The 25,546-nt window shown below is 50.4% G+C and overlaps 1 protein-coding gene across 6 annotated transcripts; it reads left to right on the top strand.

The window, feature by feature from the left end:
- The first annotated feature begins 86 nt into the window (after window positions 1–86).
- FHL3 (four and a half LIM domains 3) lies at window positions 87–23,590 on the top strand. 6 transcript variants are annotated; one of them, XM_032710035.1, is made up of 6 exons: window positions 87–217; window positions 19,127–19,311; window positions 19,388–19,562; window positions 20,187–20,356; window positions 20,516–20,702; window positions 21,672–23,590. In XM_032710035.1, exons 2-6 carry the CDS (start codon window positions 19,156–19,158, stop codon window positions 21,821–21,823), a joined length of 840 nt encoding a protein of 279 aa, XP_032565926.1. In that variant the 5' UTR covers window positions 87–217; window positions 19,127–19,155; the 3' UTR covers window positions 21,824–23,590. The 6 variants fall into 6 exon arrangements, with proteins under 6 accessions (XP_032565926.1, XP_032565927.1, XP_032565929.1 ...); XM_032710036.1 differs by having other exon boundaries at window positions 97–217; window positions 19,130–19,311; XM_032710038.1 differs by lacking the exon at window positions 87–217 and adding an exon at window positions 1,442–1,460 and having other exon boundaries at window positions 19,130–19,311.
- Window positions 23,591–25,546: the final 1,956 nt, after the last annotated feature.

Below are 25,546 nucleotides of genomic sequence, written 5' to 3'. Positions count from 1 at the left end.
CCCCTCCGCTCGTCCCCGGTCGTGGCGAGGCATCGCCTCCCGCCGCCCCAGCGCCGTGCGGGGCGGGCACCGGCTGGGCCGCTCCCGGCCCCGCCCCGGGCCGGGCTCCGCCCTCGGGGCTGGGCGGCAGCGCGGAGTCGAGGCCAGCCGAGCCCAGCTTAGCCTGCCCATCGCCAGGGCGCAGGGAGCGGGACCGCGGCCCCGGGACAGCGACCAGGTGGGCCGGGGCAGGGCTGGGGCCGGGAGCGGGAGCCGCCGCCCGCTGTGGCCCCACAGGCCCGGGGGGGTCGGGCGGGGCTGCTCCGGGGGGCTGACGGAAAATCGCCGTGTCCCCCGTGCCGCCTGGGGTCGCGGCATCCCCCGGGAACGGTGGTGGTACCGGCACGGAGAGCTCCGCTCCGGGCTGCCCCGCTCACACCGACTTGCGAAAGGGAAAAACCAAAGTCTTCGGGCCATGCCCCTTTCCCAGATTGAAATTGAGAGCTTGAGGTGTTTTCTATGAAGAGAGCGCTGAGAGTTTACCCAACCAACAGACCCGGGAGTAAATTATAACCAAATGCTCAAACGTAGCACAGGAAAATTTTCAGCATATCCCTAGTGGTTGCTGTTTTTCCAGAGAATCTCAGGGTAGCTATGAGAAAAGACTGCTTTGTGTGTGTGTGTGTGTGTGTCTGTGTGTGTGTGTGTTAGACAAAGACTCGGAAGTCACAGTTTGGGTCTCGCATTAAAAAATAGCTCAGGATCTTTGGAAATTTTTTTTTTTTTTTGCTCAACACAGTTGTGTTTCAGATTGTGTTTTCTTACAGGTAACGTTTTTAACGTTCTCTTTATCCATTTCCAGTTCTAATCCTGTTGTTACATTAATCACTTTGACTCCTTCCTGAGAACTCTTGGAGATGTTGGATACATGTTCCAGTTAGCCTGGGTGAAGCGTGGTGGTGGGAATTTCTCTCCACAGACTCACAAATGGATGGCACATGCCGGGGTTACGTATCTTCACAGGGCAGGATTTGATACTGAGATCTCTGTGAATTTGCTACATTCACTGTTTCCCAGTTTTGAAAACCATAAAGAAATCTTTCCAAAGTGGAAAACCTATTCTAGGAGCAGAGGGAAGGGCAAAGCTCTGGTGGATGCAGCATCCTGCTGGCAGCACAGGCCTCTAGGGAAGAGTGCAGGGAGAATCCTTTTGCTTTTCTGACTCCTCTACCAAGCATTAGAAGTCTGTGGCTCTCCTAGCTGCCCAGGTGTTGAAGCTGCCACATTTCCCTAATGTCTTTTGCCAATTTGTGGTTTAACTTCTTGATAGGCAGGAAAGGGGAAGTCCGATACTTCTGTCTTATTTTTGTGCCATCCTTTTTCCTTTTCCTAGGATGCAGACCATATGGTTCTCTTGCTTTTCTTGCTGTCCACTTCTTTAGAGGCATAGAGTTGTCAGCTGTAGTTTCATTCTTACCCAGGTGAGTCTGTAATGTTGTACACTTTTAAGAATGGTGGTATAGCACAGGAGACAAAAATATAGGCAATATGGTTAGTTGTGGTCACTAATTATAGCGGATGCTGTACAGCAAAAGGTGTATTTTGGAATAAGAACTCCTTAAACCTGTTTGTAGGGAGTGGTGGGACACACCGGAGGCAGGGCGGAGTTCGGAAATAGCCAGAATTCCCTAGCAGGAAGCCCTGTGAACTGTGCCATGGTGCAGCCTTTGCTGGTCAATCATTTTCCCAGTGGTCTTCTTTTCTGGTTTTGGACCTAGCAGCTTTAAGGCCGAGGTGAACCCTTCACTGATGGAGCCAGAAAAAACTTCTCTGCAGGCAGGTGACCAAAATTCCCAGTGCACTGACTTTGGAAGCGCTGGATTCCGTTCACAGCCAGGGCTTGCTCTGTTGCTTGCCGGGTGAGGTCGGATGCTTTCTCCTGTGTTACTAATTGTGGCTGAGCTGGTGCTGTTACACGGCCACCTGGTGTTTGAAATGCCAGCAGGAAGATGGAACAAATTGATTACTCTCAGTGCTCAAAGTGATTCCTCCCCACCTTCCCTGAGAAAGGACTTCTATGATAATTGCCGCACTGATGCACAAGACTTTGTTAGTGGTCCACCGGGATCCTGGTTGATATCTGTGGGATTTTTGCTGCCCATAGGTTGCATGAGGCTGTGCTTGAAGAGCCCCAGTTGCAGTAATAGCCTCAGGACAGAGACAGGAGTTAAACCTTGTTGCTCTACTTCACTTCTGTGTGATAAAGAAGGGTTTACAGAAAACTGTGGGCTGGCTGGTCTCAATAAAAACCAAACCTCTTAACTGGACAAACAGCTTCATCATTCCTTGTAATTGCTCAAGTAAGAAACTGTTTCTCCTCCAGTGTTCAGTATTCAGTAGCCCTGGTTGGCATGGGCTGTTCTCAGAGTGCCCGGGTGCTCTGGCAGGAAGGTGCTGTTTGCAGTTTTGCTCGGAGTGCAAGCGGCTACACCTCATTCCTCAGGGGACTTGGGCAATTTCTGCTGAAATAGGTGTCATTTCTGTGGCCAAACTAGAAAAATTCAGAACTCGACAGTGTTTTGCTTCTGTGATGTCATCAAAATCAATTTAAATGTTTTACTCCATAAAAACAAACAAGGGGTGGACAGCTCTAACCCCAAATACCAGCTGTTTATAGGAAAGGGAGACTAGTTGTTAGGGGGCAGAGAAGCTTTACCAGTAGTATTTAATCTTCAGATCACTACCAAGAGTGTAGGGTCACTTTTGAAGTGAGTGTGCAGGCTGGGCAGTTGCAGGCAGAAGGGCCCAGCTGCACAGGCTGTGCTGGTTTTGTGGGTCCCATGGCTCTGGCTGCTCTCTGGAAGCTGCTGCCACAAGCACTGTCCTGCAGTCACTTGCCAGCGAGGAGGGGGCACTTCCCGCGAAGGCTGGGCTGTGGTTACTGAACTCTGTCCACTCAGAAGTGGTGGTAAGGAAAATGCTCCATTCTGTGGAGATGTAGTTGCTGAGAAAAGTCCTTGGTCTTTGTTTCGTCTCTTCCTTCCATTTTGTTCTGGTTTTGGCCAGGTGTGAAATACAATTGTCAGCAATTTACAGGGAGGGAGGAGTGTCAGTTTTCCTGTTGAAGAAAATATCAAGGGTCTGATTGTGAAAGGAAAGGGGAAATTGAAGAATGCCATATGGCTTTACCTTCCTGTATTTCACCCCAGAACTGCCTCTGCTGAGTGACCACGTTGTGTCTGTTGGTAGTTGCTAAATGGAGAACAGTTACAACAAATGATTCTGCCCTTACTCCCAGGGGCCCACGAAGAAGATAATATTACTCTGGGAAGAATCAGAAAGACATATCGTATCAGGGCTAAATTAATAGTTAATCAGGAGTATTTTAGAAATGTCTTGACACAGAATTGAAATAGCAATGGAATAGAAATCCTGAAATTTATGTTCTTCTAAGTGCAGTCTAACTTTGGCTTGATTTGGCCTGTGGTCATCTGACTGTTAACATTAACTCATTTCATTTTTTACTTGCCTCTGAATATATTACTGTAGATTGTCCCAGGCTTGCAAGCTGCAGAGTTCTTTAATGTGAAGTATTTTGAACTTCTCAAATACAAAAAAAATATTATTAAATCAGCAGCATGGATAAATGTTAATTCTGACCCCTCTGATTGGTGTAATTGCCCGAACAAGGGTTTGTTGATGTTTATGCCCAACCTGCCCGGTGTCAGCTCCGTTCAGGAGTATAAATTATCTTCCAGCACCAACCTGGTGCTGATGCCAAGGACATGATCTTGACTGCTTCCTAACTTAGCTTTGAATGTCTGAGCTGTGAGGAATGTGCTGTATCTAACCTGGAGCTCTTGGCAGCCACCAATGTCATTAATCCAGTGAGTGGAGAAGCCAGCGCAGGTGACTGGACAGCTGGAGCTGTTTTCTCTATACAAAAGGGGAAAAGGAACCTCTGAATAGCTCAAGGAAATGCTCAGTGTTGTTGGAACAGTCACAGATCTACTTCCCTAGTGCTTCCTTCAGCACATGTTACACTTGACCCTGCCAGCGCTACACGCCAATAGGAGTCAAGTCATTGTCCCCAGTGGCAGATTAAACTGCTTGGCCATTGTTGAGAGTCCAAGATTTTTCTCTCTCACCCTGCTTGGATGTGCAGCCAAAGTAAACATGAGCTAATAAAAACTGTAGAGATAACAGATGCAGACTAGTTATGGACTAACTGTAGCACAAAGATGTGCAAGTTTTGCTGGCAGCTTTTCTGCTTCAGTTTTGAAGCTCAATTACCTGAAAAAGAGGTGGTATGGATCAGGTATCACTTCCTTTCTATCGCAATAGGGGAGCTGTATTTATGTGTATCCTTGGAATAAGAAAGGCATCTGTTAGGCTGCTGAAGATCTAGTGCCTGCCTTGCAAGGTACTTCCTCACCCGAAAGCTGAAAGTGCTGTGGCAGTCCATGCAGCTTCAGAATACTCTCCTGTTTCCCTACAGTCCATTCCTTGTTGGCGATAAATGCGTTTTCAATTGACTTTTTCACTTACTCAGCACATCGCCTGTGAGGGCTATTGCTGTAAGGTAACACTGAGATCAACAGTCTGCTGGGGGGGTGGAAGGAGCTGAGATACCTACATGGCTCTTGGGAGTGCCTCAGTTTATGGTAAAGGGATTGGGAGAGGATCAAAAATCTTCCTGTGTGTGCAGCCACTGTGGAGTGACAGGGGTTGGATTGCCGCTGTATTCCTGTGATGCAGTGCTGTTGGACACTTGTGTTACAAAAGGTGCTGCAGTGAATAGCTGGAGAAGTCTCTTAATTATTCAGGAATAAAGCTGCTTTAAGTACCTATATGTTGCCAGCACACATAATTACTGTGTGTCTGGAGAGGGCTGACCCACTGAAGTCCTTCTGCAGTGGCTTTCTTTGCTTTCCCTTTCCTGGGGCCTTTGGCTCTGGAGGGACAGTGCAGTCCTGCACCCTGTCCTTCAACCCCTTCTGCAGTGGAATGGCCAGTGGTGTCCAAAAGGTTAGAGAGGAACTGAGGGCTGAGAGTGTGATATGGCATTAAAGGATTAATGGCTGCTGGGCAATAAACGATGTAGACAAGTCCAGATCTAGGAACAGCTTTTCCTCTTTCATCCCAAGCCAGTCATGGCTCATGCTGACAGCACACCTGGAAATGAGGTAACCGCATACTCTGCCCACATTGTTCAGATCTGCTGGGACTTGGGCACAGACACAGCATGTGTTTTCCCTGCTCCTGGGCAACCTTTGTTCTCCTGCAGCCAGGAAGTCTCACTGATGAGATGAGACAAGACAGGGTGCTTCTGTTCCTTTCTCAAGAAGAACTCTGCTAATCCACCTGTGGTGTGACTTCCCTGAGAAATTCCCTTTCCAGATGCAGAGATCTTGCTGCTATTGAAGTATGAGACAGAAACACTTCCAGTGCTGCCCGAACATGTTATTTAGGTCAGTTGCAAAGAAGATGGCAGTGTGAATCAGAGAGGGAGTTGGAAGAGAAGGAAAGTCATTAGACAGCACCTTGACATCCCCTGCCAGTGCGGGGGTTTTCTTTGCCAAGTTAGAGCACATATTCATTGTCTTGTGCTCTCAGGACACTCCTGGGACTGAGGAGCTGGACTGAGAATGAATGCAGAGGAAGCAGCCTGAATTTACCCGTTGCTCTGTAGAGACCTGTAGGCTAAAACAAATTATTTTTACACAGTAGAAAACATTGGGAACAACCTTAACTGATGAAGCAATTTGCCAGCTTTTAGCCTCAAGGTCCCTAGTCCCTCAGGACTTTCCAGCGTGATGGCTTGGGTCCATTTCCCAGAAAGATTCCTTTGGATATGTGCTGTTGGCAATACTCTAGCTCATTACTAGCCCTTTTATTTTTCCAAGCGCCAGCTCTCGTTAGCTTCGTTCTCACAGTATTGTTTTCTTTCTAGAAGAAGCTTTTGCTGGCTCTTCTAAACTATTGCATGGGAATTGCTTACTAGTTTAGATTTTTTTTTGGTTTGTTTTGACCCAAAGCTGTGCTTTGCTCCCCTCTGTAACACTGCCAACATAATTTCCAGTCTCTTTTAAGCATATGTTTTGCAATAATATCTAAACTCTTGGCTCCAAGTAACTGCCTTACAAAGAGATTAGTATCTTCTAACGAAGGAATTGAGAAGCAAGTAGTGAGAACAAAAGCAATATCTTCAGAGCCTGTAAGACTATCCTGACCTTTCCCAAAGGCCTCAGCCTGGCCCTCAGTGTCTAGCAGATGGCAGAAATCAGTGTGGACTTTGATTTGCAGAGGCCTTTGCCTCACCACCATGTTTGCAGGAAATGTGCTTGGCACATTGTGGCCATCTGGGCTTGACTGTACTATTCTGATAATCCCCAGGGAGCCTTCTGCAGCAAAGCTCATCCCTGATGGAAGTCCTCTTTGGCTGACCTTGCAGGAGGCTAGTATTAGCAGTGTGGATTTTTGAGATTTGACAGCAGTATTCCTCATAGGAAGAAAATGGGCTTGGGAAGTGCTTTGTTTTGGGTGGGAAGGAAGGTGCCACTCACCAAGTGTCCAGCTGGGCACCCAGGTGGTATTACACAAGGAGGTCAGTATTAGTGTTTTCTGAACTTCATGAGGAAGTGCTACAGGAATGCAAAGGCCATCAGAAAACCAACTGGAAAATTGCCTTTGCTTTAGATGGAAGAACCAGATGTAGGGAGGGTTGAACCTGGAGCCGAGTGACGAGCAGCTGCTTGTAGAGGAAGGCGAGAGTTGGGTGAGGGGGTCCTGACAGGAGCTGGAATCTTCATATGGATCTAAATGAAGGTCTGCTTTCGGAGGAACTGAGCTGGCTTTGCCAGAAATCAAAAGAATGGCTTGGTGCTCAGCATCCCTGGAACTGAGAGGCCAAGATACAGGCTGCCAAATTCAGAAACAAGGCAAGAACAAAACCAAACCCCCTCCCAGGCTCCATTCTGGGGCTGTAACTGCTCTGCCTCAGATGTTGAGCATTTCAGGTGTGGAAGGGTGTATCCCAGCTTGAGTGGCCAGTCCCATGGGCTGTGCTGTCCTTGAGGAGCAGGACATCTGCATGCCCCTTTGTACTGTGCATCTTGCAGCGTGTGCTTACAGACCTGTTTTCGCTTCTCAATCACACGCTCTGTGCTCTTGACGCACTCACATGAGCTGCTGAGCCTGTGACATCCATTTGTCTTCTGCTCCTTTCTGCCTGTCCCTGGCCAGCCCTAATGAAAAATCTCAACTCTTTTCTTGGCCTTTTGCACTCTACAGCTGTGTACTGGCTGGAGCTCACTGAAGGCTGCTTGTAAACTCCCAGGAGAGTTTGTGCACTGGTGCCACAGAGGCTCCTCTCCACATCTGTCCTGTTGCAGTTTGTCCCTGTGTTGCCCAGGCAGAAGGGACTCTCCTGCCTCTCGTGCCGTCCCGTCTCTGCTGGCCAGCGCTTGTCAGCCATGCTCTTGAGAAATCTTAGTGGAGACTTAGACCTGGCAGATGGAGGCTGTTACCTCATTCCACAAAAATGCTTTGTTATTGAGAAAATGGAAACTGTCTGAGGTTTGGGAGCCGAATAGAGTCATTGGTGTCTGTTTTAACCGCAGTTTGGTGGTGACTGCTCAGAGTTCCTCTCTCTGAGCATTCCCTTTTCCTACACCCATAATCTTCAAGCCATCGAAGAGCTGCAATGACTTAACTCATTAGCTGAGCAAATGCTGAATGCTGTTGCATACTCTGCAGAAACTGCTAAAACCTCAGCATCTTCCAGCAAAAGAAAAATGATGAGCCAAGAAATAACCCTTTGCAAACTGTTGGCCAGAGAAGTGATTCCTGTGGATACTAAGCCAAATTCAACCCTTTTTACAATCTCATCTGTGCCTCTTGTTTACTTGGCTTTAAAAAGCTGTATGAAGATTATGCAGGAACTTCTTGGAGAGAAAAGGCATGCTTGGAGACTTATGCCTTGTAATTCTTAAACACAGGTACCTGAACCCCAGTTCTGAAGAGAAATTTCTTTTCATCAGTGATTTTTAAAAGCAGTTTGCAGTCTTCAGAGTTGTGGATTTGGGAGTATAGGAGAAAGACTAAAGATAGGGATTGAAATATTTGCAAGATCGTTTTCATAATGCTGTGAATAATGACCTGGGTTAGTCCAGAAGAGCATTAACCTAAGTACAAGCCTTGTTTTAATTAACAGATATTTGTGTGCATTTGTGAAACTGGCATCTGATACCTCCTGTTGAGAACATTGCATGAGCATTATTCACCAGCACCCTAACAGAGCTGAGAGCAGCAGTGCTAGCTTTTTGGAAATAAAAGGAACACTTTATTGATGTATTTTTAAACTAATTAGTCTTGGTGGGCCAAATAAATGTCTTCCAGCTGCTACAGATGGTTTTCACATGACTAAATATTTTAGTGCATAGAAAAACCTAGAATACTGGAACCACAGGATATTAAGTATTTAATTATTACCCTGGAATGTAAATATGACCTTGATATTTTGAATTTGTTTGCCCAAATTTCAAGTGTTCTCTTAGAAATCCATCAAATAACACAATTCCGATCTTGTTATCTGTAAAGCAGAGTGACTACTCAGCATCTTCTCCAAGTTTATTTAAATATCAGAGTGGGTTTCAGTAACAGGAATTTGCTGAACTGGAGAAATAATCCCAGCTGCTTGAGGCAGAACCCAGAACTGGGGTTTGAGCTGTAATGGACTGGTTCCGTTCTAGGTCCCTGCTTTCAGTGGGTTTACAGTGTAACCATAAAAATCCTTTCCAGGCTGAGCTCTGCATCCTGAGGTCTTTGGGAGATTTTTTAATATAAAATGCAAATTGTAAAAACAATTAACATTTGATTTTCAGACTGTATATTACCAGGTTAGAGCCCATTCTGGCCATGTGTTGTTCCTGTAGCTGTAAAGCAACCTTATTTCTTGAATGGTCCAAGCCCACAAGATTTCCCTCACATATGTCAGAAGTAATTTCGGTTGTGGTCTGTGCAGCTGTAGGTTGTACACAACCAGTGTGTTTATTTGGTGCTGCTTGTGAAAAATGTCTTTTTAAGGTTCTTGTAATGAAACAAAAGAAATTGAATCACGTAAGATGTGGATCTGAAAGGCCTAACCTTCAGCATGGTTCAAAACAAAGATTCCTCTCTGAGATCCACACCTGATGGCACCATTCCTGGATATTGCTCAAGATGGGAAGATGACAAAAAAAGAACAGCGGGAAAAAACGTGGGTCCTGAACTGCCCCTGAGTGCAAGGACTGCTTTTGTCAGCATTGTGAGCCCAGGTGCCAGCCTAAACTGCTGACCTCTGCCAGGCTTTTGACATCACCTCACAACCCTTATTTAAGGAAAACGTGGCTTTTTCCTTTCTTAAAAACTAACCCATTTTGAACTGGTATGTAACTCTGATGCTGCCCTACTCCAATTCCACCTGCCAGCTCAGCCTGCTCACTGCTAAAGCCCCAAGTTTAAATAGCAGGAGCAGCTACCAAAGGCATGGTGTGGGTCAAGAGATCTGGAGTCTGGATTAGCTGTACTTTGTAACAGCACAGCACTGTATCTGTCTGTTAGAGAGTTGGAAGGGACCTTAAAGACCATGTCCCCAGCTTCCTTCTCTTCCTCCCTTCTTCCCTGCTTCTCCCAGAGTTTGGGTTATGCAGTCTCCAGACACACGTGTGTAACACGCATTCGTTGGGGTCACAGGTTCCACTGACAAGGATATGTGCTGCATCTTGGAAGAAGAAAGACGGGACTTGGATCTTGGTTCCATTTTTAGTTCTGCAGGCCTTGCCTTGTGCCAGAACCCTCTGAGGTGCAAATCCCAGCAGAGAGATAACATTACTCCCTGCTCTGCAGGTATTATGAGGGTAAATAATGTTTTTGCTGGTGACAGCTGTTAGGGAACTGAGGAAGCCACAATCTGATGAGAGGTGCAGGATGTCAGCTCTGTGGAAACTAAACACTCTTGCACTGATAAAATAAGCTTTCAGGTCCGTGACGGCTTTGAGTTTTAATTTTAGAAGACACAGAGCAGAACTTTGAGTAAGAATGGAAGAGGGCAATGAAGAGATCTTGAATAACTGGGCCCCAAGTAGATCACCCTGTTTGAGTCACGCCGACCCTTTCCCCTGGAAATCCAGAGTTCTGCTGCTCACCTCGTTAGCACCTGACTTAGTAAGTTCATAAGCTTTTCACTTTCTGTTAGGAATGTTCCCTTCTTTTGATTTCTGTCATCATGACATTGAGCAATAGAAAGGATTTGGAAGTGAAATATGTCTACACAAAATTGGAATTGGAATTCTTATGTCTCTTATGAAAATTTAAAGTAATTTGTATTGCAGGTGTCCGATTTCCAGTCACAAGTAATGACATTTAAACCCCTGTAGGAAATGCAATCCCTGTGCTGATGTCACCCTCAGTTTATGACGTGACTGCTTTTGTTCCTGGGCAAGCACTTGAGTCTTTTGCTAGTGAAATGTTGATTTACTCCTGAGAATCTCTGGCTGGTGGCACCTGCTGTATCTGACGGTGGGGTGGAGGGCTGGGGGAGCCCCCCTGGCAGAAGGCTGCTCCATTGCCTTCAGCAATGCAAGGTAACACAACTGCTCTGATCTTTTGTCTCAGGGGATTTGCCAGTTTGGGACAAAGAGACTGTAAATGGAGAAGGTTTGTTATGATCAATTAGAGAACAGAGGGAGAGTTTGGGGGGCACTGGTGATGTTTCCTTGCAGTGAAGCCCCTGATCCTCCAGCTGCCTGAGCACACAGCTTTGGGCAGTCTTTCCCTCGAGTCAAGTGCAGGTTGCTGCTGCTCCTGTCGCTGAACCGAGTGGAGCAACTTCCCTGCATTGCTTCATATCTGCTGCTTTAGGGGCTGAGACAGAAGCTCTTTGTGGTCTTTACCTGAAAGTCGCTGAGAAAGGAGCCTCTGTTAGTGAAAATTCTGGCCATTCGGTTCCTTTTCAACCTGTGAGAGATGTGTTTCATGTAGGTTTCCTTGGAAATCTCAGATTGGAATGAGAGAATGACGCTCTGTAAAGGAGCCACAGACCTGGATCGGGGCTCTCTGATATTGTTACTTCTGTTCAGGTGGGGCTTTTTTTTCTGTAAAGGAACAGTTTTTCCTCTCTTTCTGAGTTTTTAAGCACAGTCAGTCCGTGTGTTTTCCATGTGTGTCAGCAGCAGCTCTAGTTCTGAGACAGACATGTCCAGGGGGTAGGGGCATGAATGTTGGAAACTCCATGTGTAGCTGCGTGATATAAAGGCATTCATACATTTTGTGAGCATTTGTGCCTCTTAAAATAGCTGTTTCCACGTGATCTTTTGGATGTGGCACAGTTTTCCCTTTCATTGGTGCCACCAAAGACTGTCTCTGCACAACACAAACAGCAGCACATGTTGCATCTTGCAGATTTCTTTTTAGTACTTGCAAGGAGTTATTTCTTAGAGATTTTATGTGAAATATGTGACAATTGCAGCTGATGGCATCTATTATTTAAATTGTGCAGTACTTAAGAGTAATTTTGAAAGGTACCAGTGTGACTGGTTTGAAGATAACCAGCCCTGTATTGTGAAAGTAAATGACACCTGCTGACCAGATCACCTGGCAGAGAAGTCTTCAGCCACAGAAGGAAACTTGTTCCCTTCAGTGCTGGCAAGGCAGTGGTTAGAAGAAGAGGTTCCCTTCTCAACCGTCCCATCTGTCCCCATTCTGCAATTTCCTGTCCTGGCGAGGGCTCGGCTGTGCTGCCCTTGAGAGAGGGCTGTCTTGTTTCTTGAGGATTGCAGCTGGCACACACAGCATCTCCCGGGCAACAAATGATCCTAGTTTTTGTTTCAGAGCACCTTCAAGCCGTTCCCGGGGTGGTAACATGAGACAGTTTGTCTTTGCCAGGATTCAGCCCTTCCCCAAATTTAGAAGCTGCTCACAGGCTGCAGGCTGTGGGGCTGGCATTGCCTCTGCTTGCAAGGGACACGGGCAGCTGTAAAAAGAACTTTATAGGGAGATTGTCCTTATTCCTTGGGCAAAGAGCCAGCGCAGGTGGAGAGGCCCACAGTTAGTGATCGGACTGTGGGAGAGAGTGTGTGCACATGAGTGTCACTGCAGAGTCTCCTGTCACCTTCCTGGCTTTCTCTTCCCTCTGCTGATTTCTGAGAGCCTCGAAAGGCACAAAACTGCCAGGGCTTCAATGCACGTTACCTCTCTCCATCAGTAGATCTGCTTATATGCAGGAAACCCAACTGCAAATGCTCATGTTTGGGAGAAAAAGAATCAAATCGGAAAAGGGAATATTTTGACCAAATTTGGTGAAAACATCCACTTTGCCCTTTAAGTAATAGGCATGCATTAAATAAAGCATGTCTGGGTTATGTGTCTTTTCCTGCTACTGGAAGTCAAAGTTGCTTTGTTTATTGAAAAAAAAGCTGAAGCTGAGCAGAGCCTTAATAAGCAAAAGAGCTTTCAGGCTTGCTGGGGAGACAGGGAATAAGGGACTGGGCTCAGACCATGCAGGTTGGTTTTCAGCATGTGAGCACAAAACATGCTCACTGGGACTGCATCCACTGCTTGAGGCAGCCCCTTGATTGCTTTTGTGGGCAAAACAGAGGTATAATCTCATAAGTACCTTTTATTCAGAACTACAAAAGCTTTGTAAACACATAATTTAAGTTTGCATCTATCACCTCAGAAATAAGAATGGCTTCATCCTCAGTTTAAAAAGCAGCTGCCTCTAGGGGAAGGAAAAGTGCAAACTGCAGCATAAGGCTTGAGTTGTGAGAGAAAGAGTGGAATTACATTATTTTGCAGTGATATCTGCACTGAGATGCACAGGCCCCAAGAACTGGCAACTGGAGCAGTCAGATTATTTTTTTCTGCATATAGGCTGTGATGTCTGTTTGAATTGCAAAATTCTTGTGTGCTGAGCAGATCCAAGATGAAGGTACATTGGCCTCAGTGTGCAGTTAGTCATTTCCTGTCACGCTTTCATGTTTGAATTCTGGTGTACTGAGTATGACCTTTATTTCATGGGGCAAAGAGATTTTTAATTACTATTGCCAGAGTACTGGGTTTGTGCAGTTGGATAAGCAGTGAGGCATTATATGGCTGTGGGTTACATGGACATAAACCAATTCAGTCCAAAATTAAACTTTCAGTGCTAGATTATAAATGCTCACAACATGCTTGTTGAGCACAGTTGCACACCTGTTCCTTGCTCCTTTTTAAGAACTAACAAGAGCAGCCTTCTCCCTGGACTGCAGCTCTCACTCCTCTGATCACGCTGAAGCTCCTGTGATCAGTCACACTGGGCTGGGGAGAAGTTTCTGATGTGTTCCTGTGTTGCTCCTCTGCTCTTGGGCTTTCTCCATCAGTTAATGGTGTGTTTGAATGTGACGGGTCCAAACTGCCCAAATGGTTTCAGTTCCTGACTTCCTGTTGAGTGCACAGAATTTGCTTACTTTGTACTCATTTTGAATAAGATTAACAACTGATCTCTTGAGCAAACATTCCAGTTTAATGTCAGCAGAATGACACAGACTGCCTGCTCTGAGTGTCCCCAGATAGCTCTGCTGCTGTTAGCTGCACCTCTGAAGGGCCAGGATTTTGTTTAGAACCTGAAATAGTTTATTAACCCTTGCAGATGTTTAGTAATAAATTTTTAACTCTTAAATCATTCCCTCCTTTCTTCCTGGGCAGGGTTTTAATTTTATGGTTTTGTAGTAGGGACTCTTCAGCTTCTTTTTCTGACCCTGGCAGAATTAACTTTCCCTAAAGAAAGTTCAGAGCCAGGACTGAATTGTCTCTTGGGCTTCTGCCTGTGCTGCCAGGACCTCGAGTCCAGCCTGGCAGTGGCTGTGCCCGGCACCACGGCTGTTTGCCATTGCTCACCTTGGCCCAGGTGTGGTGTCTGTGTCACAGCTGTGCAAACAGGGCAGGGCTTCCTGCAGGCACCTCCAGGCTGGCTGGGGGCTGGCAGCAGGGGAGACTTCCTTGGTTTGAGGGTAAAATCAGACATTTGTGGGACAGGTGTGCTTTTGGCACTTACCCTTTATCTGTATGCAGAGCTGTCAGGAGGAGTCTGTGTGATGTGGTTTTGCTCTTTGGATGGGGCACCTCAGAGATCTGAACAATGGGAAACTCTCGTTTTGTCATTCTAAGACTATATTAAAATCATGCAACAATTCAGGTCTTGTGGTTTGTCAGCTGCTTTAACAGATTCTGCTACTTCTTCCAAAATTGTGGGCATTTTCAGGAAGCTGCCTACTTAGCTGAGCAAGGGTGCCTCTGACAGCACTTATTTCATTTCAAATGCATGGTGTTTCCTTACAGCAGTGCCAGCTGTTTTGCTCAATCCGTTGCAGAGCCCAGAACAGCCTGTGACTGCTCTGGGCAGGAGGGTGTCCTGCCCGTGCTTGGGGAAGTGCCTGTGGTGCAGCTTGCTCAGCAGAGCTTGGTGTATGCACATCTGTAAACTCAACATCCCAGTGGTGCAGGAGGAGGCTGTGGCCCCTACACTCATCTGGTTCACTTATCTCCTGCCTTCAAGGCTGACTTTAAGAACCAGATTTTCCCTGTGTGTTCGAGAAATGACCTGCAGCATCCTCTGGTTGTTCTGCTGATGGGGAAGCTGCCATGTGAGGCCTGTGGCTGTGCTTATGGTCCCTGCAAGGACTCTGCTCCTCACCACGCCAGAGCCCCCCTTCATACTTGAGATTTCAGAGCTGTCCTGGGGGAGGCTGAGGCTGGAAGGCAGCTCGGAGGCGAGAGCTGAGGGCAGGAAGTGACTCAGTGGTGCTTGGAGCAGGCGGGTGAAGACTTGATGCAACACAGCTCCCAAGGGTGCCCTGTGCAGGCTGGGTCACTCTGAAGGAACACTGGGCAGCTCTGCCCAGCTGCCTCCAGCTCTCCTCTAACAGCACCGGAGATGGTCTTCCACCTGCACCAGGTATGGAGCAGTGCTGGTGGGTCTGGGAGCAGAGCAACAGGGTACAGACAGGCAGCAGCATGAGGAGGTACAGCAAAACACCCACAGCACCCCAGAGAGCTGGCCCCCCAGCCCCCAAGAGTGCCAGAACATGCAGTGACCCTGTGCAGGAGAGGTGTCAGGAAACACAGAATGAAAACGCTCCCAGCGTAATGGAGGGGCTGGAGCTGTTCCTCAGAACAAGCAGCTGGTTTCCCTTTTAGGGTCGGCAGCAGGCAGAAACAATTTCATGCAGATTCCAGGACCCATAAAGGTTCTGGAAAGGCAACAGGAATAAAAAGTGTTCTTCTCCTCTGCTGACCTTGGAGCGCTTTGAGGACTGTCTTCCAAAGCCGTGTCCCTGAACGGTTTCATCCTTACATGGGGAATACTCTCCTGCCCCAGCAAGGCTGTGCTTTTTCCTCTGCATGTCTGTTTAGGTGTGAACTGCAACTGCTTGTAGCTGTGCTCAGGCAGCCCCAGGGAGGTGAGAATAGGCAGGGACCTGACAGACAGTCAAAAGCAGGTTTATTCCTGTGTCTTGGAAAGATTAAGTGTTTCCCTAGGAATAGCCTAATGGGTTGCTCTAGGATGACTCTATGGAGCAGCTGGTTGCGACCTGACACAAACAACAACCTGGTGTGAAGTTACACGAGGGTAGAGATTCACCACACACGCATGACTCTGCACTGAAGGAGTTGGTTGTATCAGGAACCATCTGAAAAGGCCGGGTAAACTCTTCAGTGATTGTGTGGAGCAGAAGGCTGGGCTCTGGACTGTCTGTACTGCCTCCTTTGCAAAACAAATCCCCGGTTTACCAGCACTAAAATTAATGTAATGATCTCCTGGGGCTCTTGCTAAGCCTCAGCCATCGGCTATGGACTAGGGTGTCATTTGGGTGCATGTCACTCTCTAATTAGAAAGTGGACTTTGATGTGTGTCCTTGACAAATTGCTGACCTTTCCCATACATGAGGCTATTCTGAGCTCTGCTTCAGACTGATCAGATTTGCATCCTGGAGCACTTTGAATGTTGTTTGTGAGTGGAGCTCTTGTTCCCAAAGCTGTTTGTTCATGGGCACAGGAGAGGAACTGAACTTTCTTTGCTCCATGAGCACAGCTATATCTGTCAGAGAGTAAGAGTAGGCAGCTGGCAGGCATATATCTGTGTTTATTTTTGCCCTCCAACAGCCAGCAAGACAGCTGAGGAATACCCCACATGCAGTTCCACCATCCCTGTGTACAAGGGACCTGCTTCAGCAGACCTCATCCCCCAGGACCACAGCCATCTGGCAATGGCCAAACACTATTTGCAACTGCAAACTCATCATTTTAGGGCAGCACCTTGGTTAGCATTTGAAGGCGTTCCTGACATCAGCCCAGCGTGCAGCTGATGTTTACAGGGTGGTGCAGGATGAGCACATGTTCCTTGGCACTACAGCGACAAGCTGTATTGTACCTTCTACATCTGAGCCTCTGTTAAAGGGGTTTTTAATGCATTTTAAAACTCCACGTCTTCCCTTCACGAATGGAAGCAACTTCCAGGTTCCTTGTTACAATCACAGTAAGAATTGCGGGCTTTTGTACTGTTTCTTTTCCTTCATTTCTTTTGTGCCCCCTTCCTCTTCCCGGTGCGCTGAATCTTGCAGTGCCACATCCGCAGGGGCAAAGATGCTGCATTTGCTTTGGCGCTGCCCAGGGCTTTGACACCCCTGCCCAGCACCGCATGTGAGGCCAGAACAAAGGGAGCAAACAGCTTATCTAATACAAATAACCCTGAGCAAACTTCCTGGGCCTGTTCTTGTTCTGTGGAAAAGGCAGCGCAAAGTCTGCTCCCATATGTGCTCACCGCAGCCTTGGCCACATGAGGCTGCTGGGCCTGGCTTTGCTGCAGCCTGGGCATCTGCCAGCCCAGCCCTCTCCTGGGGCAGCCTGGGGAGCAGCACTCAGCTCCTAGCATGCAGCAGGCATATGGAGACTTTGTGGAGAAACTACTCAGAGTGGAGGCAAGCCCAATCTACTGCTTTAGGGTCCTCTTCGTTCTCAGAGGGTTTATGTTTTCTTCCTCTTCTGACAGTGTCAGGGTCAGGGCAGCAGTGCTCAGAAAGCTGAGTCCCTGTCACTGGGAAAACCCCAGCCTTCTCCATTCAGGTTGCTTTTCCTTCCATTGTTTTTTCTGATGTCCTCTGAGCCCGTATGACAGGACCACAGAGCTAAAGCACAGCCCATTGAGCAAACATGGAAGCTGCCTGCACTGGCGGTGCCACAGCTCCTAGGGCAGGAGTGGCCCTTTTATTAAAGACACACCTTGGAAAGTTTCCTTCACCAGGGCTGGGAGGAGGAGGAGGAGGGTTGGGAATTTCATTTTGTTCTTTGCCAGAGAGAAAGGTCCCGGGTGGCTTCAGGGAGCGAAGGCAAGTGGAATGGGAGAGGAGGCAGCAGTGGGTGAGAAGCGGCCAGGAGCTGGCGGGGGGGGCATGGGAGCTGCTGCCTGGTTAGGGGAGCACCTCATGGGGTGCCCCAGAGGGAAGGGACAGTAGGGGAGCCAGCCCGGGCTGGGAGCAGAGCTGGGGCAGCAGGTCCAGTTCAGCATCCTAGCACCCATCTGGCTTTGCTGTGCAAACCACCGTGTGCCTGCCTCGCCTCCAGTAATAGAGTGGACATTGCCTTGTTCTGCAGGCAGCACGTGGGGCTGCCAGTCGGGGCTCTGGGGAGGTTTGGTGGCCTCAGCCCATGCCGCTCACAGGGACCCTCCACAGAGCTGGTCCCACAGCCACGTGTGCTGGTGGGCACTGAGCGGGCAGTGTCCGGGCAGCAGCTGGGAACCAGTGTCTGAAAAGGGACTTTGTTCCCCCTCAGTTGGTCACGTAGCCATGTGGGAACACTGGATTTATTCTCCGGCAGTGCTATCGGCACATACCAGGATTGACAACAGCTGGGAGCTGTGTGGCTTGACCAAGAATAGCCCTAGGGAGCTCAGGGCTGTGAGTCAGAGCTGTCTGGATCGGCTCCTGCCCTGGAGGCTGCCTCCCAGCCTATGGCCAGGGAGCCTGTGGGGAAGGGGAACGGGGGCTGACAGGGAGCTCCCTGCCCCTTAAATGCTGATCTGCAGATGGAGCCATAATTGCTCTTTCTGAAGTGGGTGGGTTCATGAAGAACACTGCAGTGTGGGGTGCTCTGCAGCTGATGGCTCAGATGTAATTCCATAGGCTTGTCTACACTTGACAGCAACCTGGGTTAAAGAAGGCTGTGATTTTGCAAGTAGAAAACTCCATATTTAGGAATAACCAGGTTAAACAGGAGGAAGGTACTGTTGTTCTGGAGTTAGTGCTCCAAAGAAAGCAAAACAGTTCCACAAACCTGTTGTCTGTGAGGGAGACAAGGGGCAGGGAGAGATGTCTGGTCGCTTGCATGCAAAGCCCCAACAGCTCTATTGCTTGTGGAACATGCACCTGCCCTGACAGCTTCTCCCTGGGGAGTGTTTGTAGCTGGAGCTGGTTTGCTGGGATGAGGCTCTATAGCCAGGCACAGTGTGGGGTGCCTGATTCCTGCTTCCCTGCGGAGCAGCTGCTTTAAAGCTCTGGAGAAGTTCCAGGGTTTGAGCTGCTGGCAGCTCCTCAGGGAGAGCTTGCAGCCCCTGGAAGGAATCCTGGCATGAGCCATGCTGGAGACTGAGCGTGGCTTTCTGAAGGGCAGCTGGGCAGACAGATCTCCCTCAGAGTGCCTGGCTCTCTGACGTGGCAGTGGACATGCACCCACATGGCATGTGCATGATCTTGGTTTTGATGCCTTTCAAAACTTTTCATGCAAAAAATTTCTCCCTTTTGCTCCTTATTTACACTTTGCTTCCCAGGATAACAGTGAGGAGCTCAGCTGTGTGCTGACATGTTCAGGTTTTCTGAGCGGTGCTGAAGTGCTTCAGCTGTGAAGTATAAACCTGAGACAAGGCTCATTGCAGGCCCTGATGTCTGCAGCTCTTTGGGAAGTTTATGCAGCCCCAGAGCAGGAGCACAGTGCAAGTCTGTGCCCTTTCCTGACGGTGGCTGTTGGCTCAGTGCAGGGACTCGCGGTCCTTGCCCTCTGGAGGTGGCAGGGTGGCACAGGGACATCTCAGGCAGTGTAAGCCGATACTGACCCACACCTGCCCTGATCTCAGCAGGTGAAGGAGGCCCTCAGGCCGGCACCATGACAGAGTGCTTTGACTGTGACAACTGCAAGGAGTCCTTGTATGGACGCAAGTACATCCAGATGGACAATGGCCCGTACTGCATCCCATGCTATGACGCCCACTTTGCCAACACCTGCGATGAGTGCAAAGAGCTGATTGGCCACGACTGCAGGGTGAGTACAGGGTCCCCAGCCAAGCAGATCGGTTCCCAGGGCTATTGGTCCCCTCCTCACCCCGCTGTGCTCCCAGGAGCTGTACTACGAGGATCGCCATTACCACGAGCACTGCTTCCGCTGCTTCCGCTGCGACCGCTCCCTGGCTGACGAGCCGTTCACCTGCCAGGGCGAGGAGCTGCTCTGCAACGACTGCTACTGCAGCGAGTTCTCCTCCAAATGCATTGCCTGCGAGAAGACTGTCATGCCAGGTAGGAGTGGGCAAACTCGAGCGCTGCAGTCCCTTCCTGGTCCCTTGGTGTCGGCTGCGGCTGCAGGTCCAGCACAAGAGCAGTGAGGAAGAGAGCTAAATCTCTGCTCTCCTGCCTTCCTGTTACTGCACACAGAGGGCTGGGCCCTTTGATTGTCCAGCAAGACAGCAGGATTCGAAGCTGCAATCGCCACAGCAGTCCCATCTCTGCTACCCTTTCTCATGGGAAAGTGAATGGGGGAGGAGATAACTAAGGGTTTCCTGGGCATTTTCTGCTGTGTGCTGACAAGAAGGAATGACTGAAGGTGCATGAGCGTCTCTGGAGATGGCCTGAAGCAAAGGCACGTGTCTTTGCTTGGCCATTCTGGCACCATCTTCAGATGTGGGTTACATCAGGCATTTCTGCCATGGCCTGTGTGCAGGTGCGGGTGTTCCCACAGCCCTCCCTTGTAGCTGGGGTGTGGGCCCAGGGCCCCCCTCTCCAGCTGCCCGTGGTTCTGAACTGCCATGGTGAGGGCAGGCACAGAGCCAGGTGTCCTGGACCACCTTTCAGCCTGCCCAGCCCTCCGTGTCCCCCGCGTGTGTGCGTGCTGCTCCTTCTGTCACTGCAGGGCTCTCTCTGCAGGGTCGCGTAAGCTGGAGTACAACGGACAGACCTGGCACGAGCATTGCTTCATATGCAGCAGCTGCCAGCAGCCCATTGGGTCACGGTCCTTCATCCCAGACAAGAAGGATTATTACTGTGTGCCCTGTTACGAGAGCAAGTTCGCTCCTCGTTGCACTCGTTGCAAAAAGGTACGTATAGCCTGACAGCCCGGAGCCCCAGTTCTGATCCAGGGACAGGGAACTCCCCACTCCTGCCTGAGCCCCACCAGAGGAGGGTTCAGGTGCCAGCACCCCAGTTGGGCTGTTTCTCTGTGCCTGTGTGTCACCAGCATGCAATCTTTCCTGCAGACCCTGACCAAGGGAGGAGTGACCTACCGGGACGAGCCCTGGCACAAGGAGTGCTTTGTCTGCACAGGCTGCAAGACCCCCTTGGCTGGGCAGCAATTCACCTCCCAGGACGACAACCCGTACTGCATCAAGTGCTTTGGGAACCTCTATGCCAAGAAGTGCAGTGCCTGCTCAAAGCCCATCACAGGTGAGCAGAGCAGCTCTCTGAGGAACCCCCATGAGGGGGGAGCTCTTTGTTGCAGTGCTCCTGGGGCCACTTGTTTCCCTTCGTCTGCATCTTTCAAAGTGGTGAGCTCTGTCCCATTGGAGGAATTCCCTCTGCCCACAGGTAAAGGCTCCCAAAGTGACCCCTCAAAGCACTATCTCATGCCTCTAGCTTGCCTTGTTTGATATTGGTTGCCATGTCCTGTGGAAAGATTGCTCACAGATCAGGAAAGCCAGGGACTTCCAGCCATAGCTGGAGCAGCACCTGGTGCAGGGAAGTCTGGACCTGCCATAACTGCCTAAGGCAGGGGAAGTAGAGGATCCTCTCCTGCAGAACCCCTTAAGAGAGTCTGGCCTCATTCCTGCCCTTCTCCACTTGACCTTCCCCCTTGTAACTCCCAGTCTGTTGCTTCTGGGAAGGCAGGAGAAGCCATGAATCAGCTGGTGACTCAGAGGATGATTCTGGCTGCAGGCAGGTCCCAAGCACCCACTTCCCCTCTGGTCCTTATCAGTTTGTCGCAGTCCTGGGCAGAAGAGGGTCACAGCCCACCAGTCCAGCCGCTGCCAGCAGAGGAGGGAAGCTCCTGAGGAGCCTCTGCAGGAGCCTGGGCCTGGGCTGGTGGCAGGAGGACTCTTCCCAGCTTTCCAGTAGCATTGTCCTGCGTCCACTGCGGTGGTGCAGATCCACTCTCTGCTCCTCCCAGGTGATTCTGGTCCAAATGTCTCAACCCTGTAAAGTCTGCTGTGAAATGATTTTGGTGTTCTTCCCCACACCAAGAGTGGAGATTTGCATTTCAGATGTATTTGGTCCTGGGGGGTGTTTGGGTGCCATCACCAGCACTGTGTGTGAAGACCTGACCCAGAGATGAACAGGCCAGGGCTCAGTCTGTGGGGAAAGCTTGGCCCAGTTTCCCCAGGGGCTCTGACACTGCTCTCTTTGTCCCTCCTGCAGGCTTTGGTGGCGGCAAATATGTCTCCTTTGAGGACCGTCACTGGCACCACAACTGCTTCAACTGTGCCCGCTGCAGCACCTCGCTGGTGGGGAAGGGCTTCATCCCTGACAAAGATGAGATCCTGTGCCGCGACTGCAGCAGTGACCTATGAGTCTCCAAGGACACCGCGGGGCAGGGCTTCCTCTGTTCTTCAGGGCCTCTGTGCCAGATCCCCCAGCAGCATTTCAGGGGCCAGGCACAAGGCACAGGAGATTGGGGCTTGGCCCCGAACCGCGGTGTGTTCAGGGGACTCCTGTGCCCCCTCCCTGAAGGCTAGAGTACGCTATGCTATGGCTCTGTGCAGAGTCAAAGCTAAATAAAATTGAAAAAGGAGCTTCAATACCCCCCATTATTTACTCTTTCTTTTTGCTTCCAGTCTGACCAGGCACGAGCTGAGCCCAGGGCCCCAGCTGAGTAAAGGGCAGCTTCTGTACTGGGCTGCTGGATCTGCACGCTGGCAGCATGTCTTTTCCCCCCATCACGGTGCAGACTTCCCTCTTTTCCCCACGTGGTTCTCTCTGTGTGACATGAGGCAGTGGCTGCAGGGCTGTGCAGCTCAGCTGTGCTGGGTTAAGGCTGTAACCACCACCACCATATGCATGGCTGACCTGGGCATGAAGGGTCCTCTGCTCCGTTTGGGAGGACTGGGGATGCCAGGCTGGAGTGTTGCCAGGAGAAGAGCATGTTTGTCCTGCCAGATGGGATCCACCTGTGGAATTCTATAACACCTCACCGTTTGCAGGCAAGACCCTTTGCTCAGCATCTCTGTAGAGGTGCTCTCTCAGCTGTGAATGAGGAGCTCGAGTTGCTCATAGGTACAGGGTGTTCGGCCCACCCTCACCTCCCTGCCCCTTTCCCATCCACCTGTGCCATGACCTCCCATGGCTGCAGTGGCTGAGCTGGAGCTGGGGCTGTTGGCCTGCTGCTGCTCCCCTGAGACGTGCCTGACTGAGCCCCTGAGAAGGGTGTGCTGAAGGCTGAGAGCACTGAGGGCTTTATTCTTGCTCTATCCTTCTCATGGGGATTCATGGCATGGGCACTGGTGTACGGAGCCCAGCTGCCTGTGGCACTGGGAACACCAGAGACCTTTGTTAATTCAGGGAGGGGAGTGTTGCCCACAGGCTGTGGCTGTTTTTGGGAGCTTCTGGGAGTGCTAGGAGGGAGGGTCTGTGGGAGCACAGGGCTGCAGCATGGAGGGCAGCCGAGGGGGCAGTGGAGTGCCCACAACCTGCTCCTGCCAGGGCTGCCTGTGTCCCCCTGCAGTGGGCAGGGAGTGGAGGCTCCCCCTGGCCACACTCACTGTGTCCCAAATGAGAAGCAAAGCAAAGGTGGCACCTGAGGGGGTCTTTGCATAGCCCAGGTCCCTGTGCTGGCCCTAACTGTGCAAAATAGGATGTCTTGAGCCATCCTTGCCCAATGACTGAGCTGGCCCTGGGCCCCACTCAGGCCCTTCTGCAGTAGGATGCCCATGCCTGCCTTGTCTCTACATCCTTCTGCTTCTGTCTTACTGGGGCACTTACACTGACCCTGCTTTCCTGCTTATCAGCCATGTGCTTTTCTGAAAGCCTGTTCTTGTGGGGTTTTTCCCTTTTGTACGCATTTGTCATGAATATCTGTCATTTTGTACCCAACTACAGGATGAAGGGGCTAGCCCCCCACCCAGGCTTCACTTAGGAACAGAAAATGTTATGCATGTTGAAGTGTTATTAACTTTGTATTCAGATCCTTGTTGAACCCTTGGAAGCTTTAATGCCAGTAAATTGGAGTTTGTGTGTTTGCTATTCTGAGGAGCTTGGAGCTGTCTCCAGAAGGAATTGCCTTAAATCTCAACCGCCTTTGTATTTCCTACAGCTTTATACAATAAACTGTTTTAGTGACACTTGCTCTCTCAAACAGCAGGCACAGGGCAGAGCACTGTCTGAGTTGGTGCTGGGCTCTGCTCAGCCTTGTCTTGCCCCAAGTCCCATCCTGGGGACAGCCAACCTCCGCAGTGCTCGTGCCTCTCTTCCCAAACCTCAGCCCAGCATCAGTTGTACCAGTCCCGTGGTTATGGCAGAGAACAGCAGCTCCCTCCTCCTGCCGTGGGGCTGCGGTGGGTTCCTGGGGCTGGGGCTGCTTGTCTGTCTGCGCCTGCTGTCTGTTCAGGCAGGCAGTTCTACAGGACAGGCCCTAGCAGGACTTGGGCACTGCTTGATGCCTCAGTGCCCCCGGGCTGGATCCCTTGGGTACCGCCCGTGTCCCTTCGTGCAGAGGAGCCTCCCTGCCCTGTGGTGGGCACAGCCCTGGAACGTCGCTGGAGCCTTCAGCAGGGTGTCCGTGGTCCCTCCTGGCAGCCCTCCCTGAAACACTGTGTGCTTGTTACTTGCATTTATCAGCCCAGGAGCCATTTATTCCCTAACATATGAAACTATTTTCCACAGATTCCTGTACATTTACTAACAGCTGCCATGGCTTCCCCTGAGCTCGCCTGCCCTGTTCCCCAGCGCCCTGGTCGGGCCCCCTGCGCGTGGACAGGACGGGCACGGCCGTGGGGCTCTGCGTGGGCCTGTGGCACTGGCACATTCCTGGCTGCCTCAAAGGCTCCCGCTCTGGCAGCTGACGGAGTTTTTCAAGCAGGGTTTTTGTTGCTGTTCCTGCCCTGTGACCCACGCTGGGCTTTGGTGCTGCTGCGGGGCCTCAGAGGGTGAGTGAGCAGCCCCAGCCCGAGGTTCCCGGCTGAGCCCTCCAGCGGCAGCAGCACAGCCCGGGGTTCCTGCAGCGCCCTTTCCAGGGATTAACCACAAAAGGTTTCTGTACAAAGGGCCCCCGGGCTCCTCTTTCAGTCAGCCTCCAGAGCCTCACGTTTTTAGCCAAAAAAGGAAATGACCCAGCTGCACACAGCACTGGAACATCTGGATTTTATCCCTGTCATGAATGGGTCATGGCTGTGCACAGCCCAGCGCCTGATTTACAGGAGGGGGAGGGTGATGTCATGCACAAACATCCCCCGAGACTCCCGAGTGCAGGTCTGAAACAGTCGTGGAAATTTTATGAAGCACAAGGAGCAGTGCGAGGGGGGTTGGGCTGGGGCTGCTGCGCCGGGGAGGGAGGAGTGGAGGAGCTGCTGGGGGTGCAGGGGCAGTACTGGGGGTGCAAGGCAGTACTGGGGGTGCAGGGCAGCACTTGGGGCACAGGGCAGCACTTGGGGCACAGGGCAGTACTGGGGGTGCAGGGTGGCAGTGGGGATGCAGAAAGAGGCCCCAGCGTTCACCAAATGTGTCCGAGCTGTGCTCTCCTGCACCACCATTGCAGGTCAGCCCCTACGGAGAGAACCAGGTCCAAGCCACCACCTGGGGGTCCTGTGCAGGACCAAGGACTTTGATGACCCTTGTGGGTCCCTTCCAGCTTGGGATATTCTGTGATTCCATGTATTCCAGCTCCCAGCCCCTGCGGTTGCCCCAGGATGGAATGGCACCTCGTGGACCAACCCTCTCCCACTTCCTCCCAGGTGTGCTGCCATTCTTGGGAAGAGGAGGAGGAGGAGGAGGAGGAAGGCCACACGGGGGTTATCCCACCTTGACCCTCCCGATGCCAGCAGCCCAAAATAAGGAGGTCATGTGGCTGGATGGGGTATAACTGGATTTCAACTCCTTCCCTTTCCAGGGATGAAGTTTCATGCAAAGGGAAATGGAAGAACACCACGTTCAGAATCTTATCTCTGTTTTTTATTTTTAGACAGGCATTCATGAGGAAGCCGTGATCTACTTTGGGGCAGCTTGTAGTGAAAGGGGGTAATTAAAGACGGTATTATTACTGCAACATCATCTTCTCAGTGAAGGATCATCTTTGTCTGTCA

Source organism: Chiroxiphia lanceolata, chromosome 24, assembly GCF_009829145.1.
Source record: "Chiroxiphia lanceolata isolate bChiLan1 chromosome 24, bChiLan1.pri, whole genome shotgun sequence".
Taxonomy (NCBI): Eukaryota; Metazoa; Chordata; class Aves; order Passeriformes; family Pipridae; genus Chiroxiphia; species Chiroxiphia lanceolata.
Note: the sequence above shows the minus strand (reverse complement) of the source record. Positions and strands in the feature narration are given on the sequence as shown.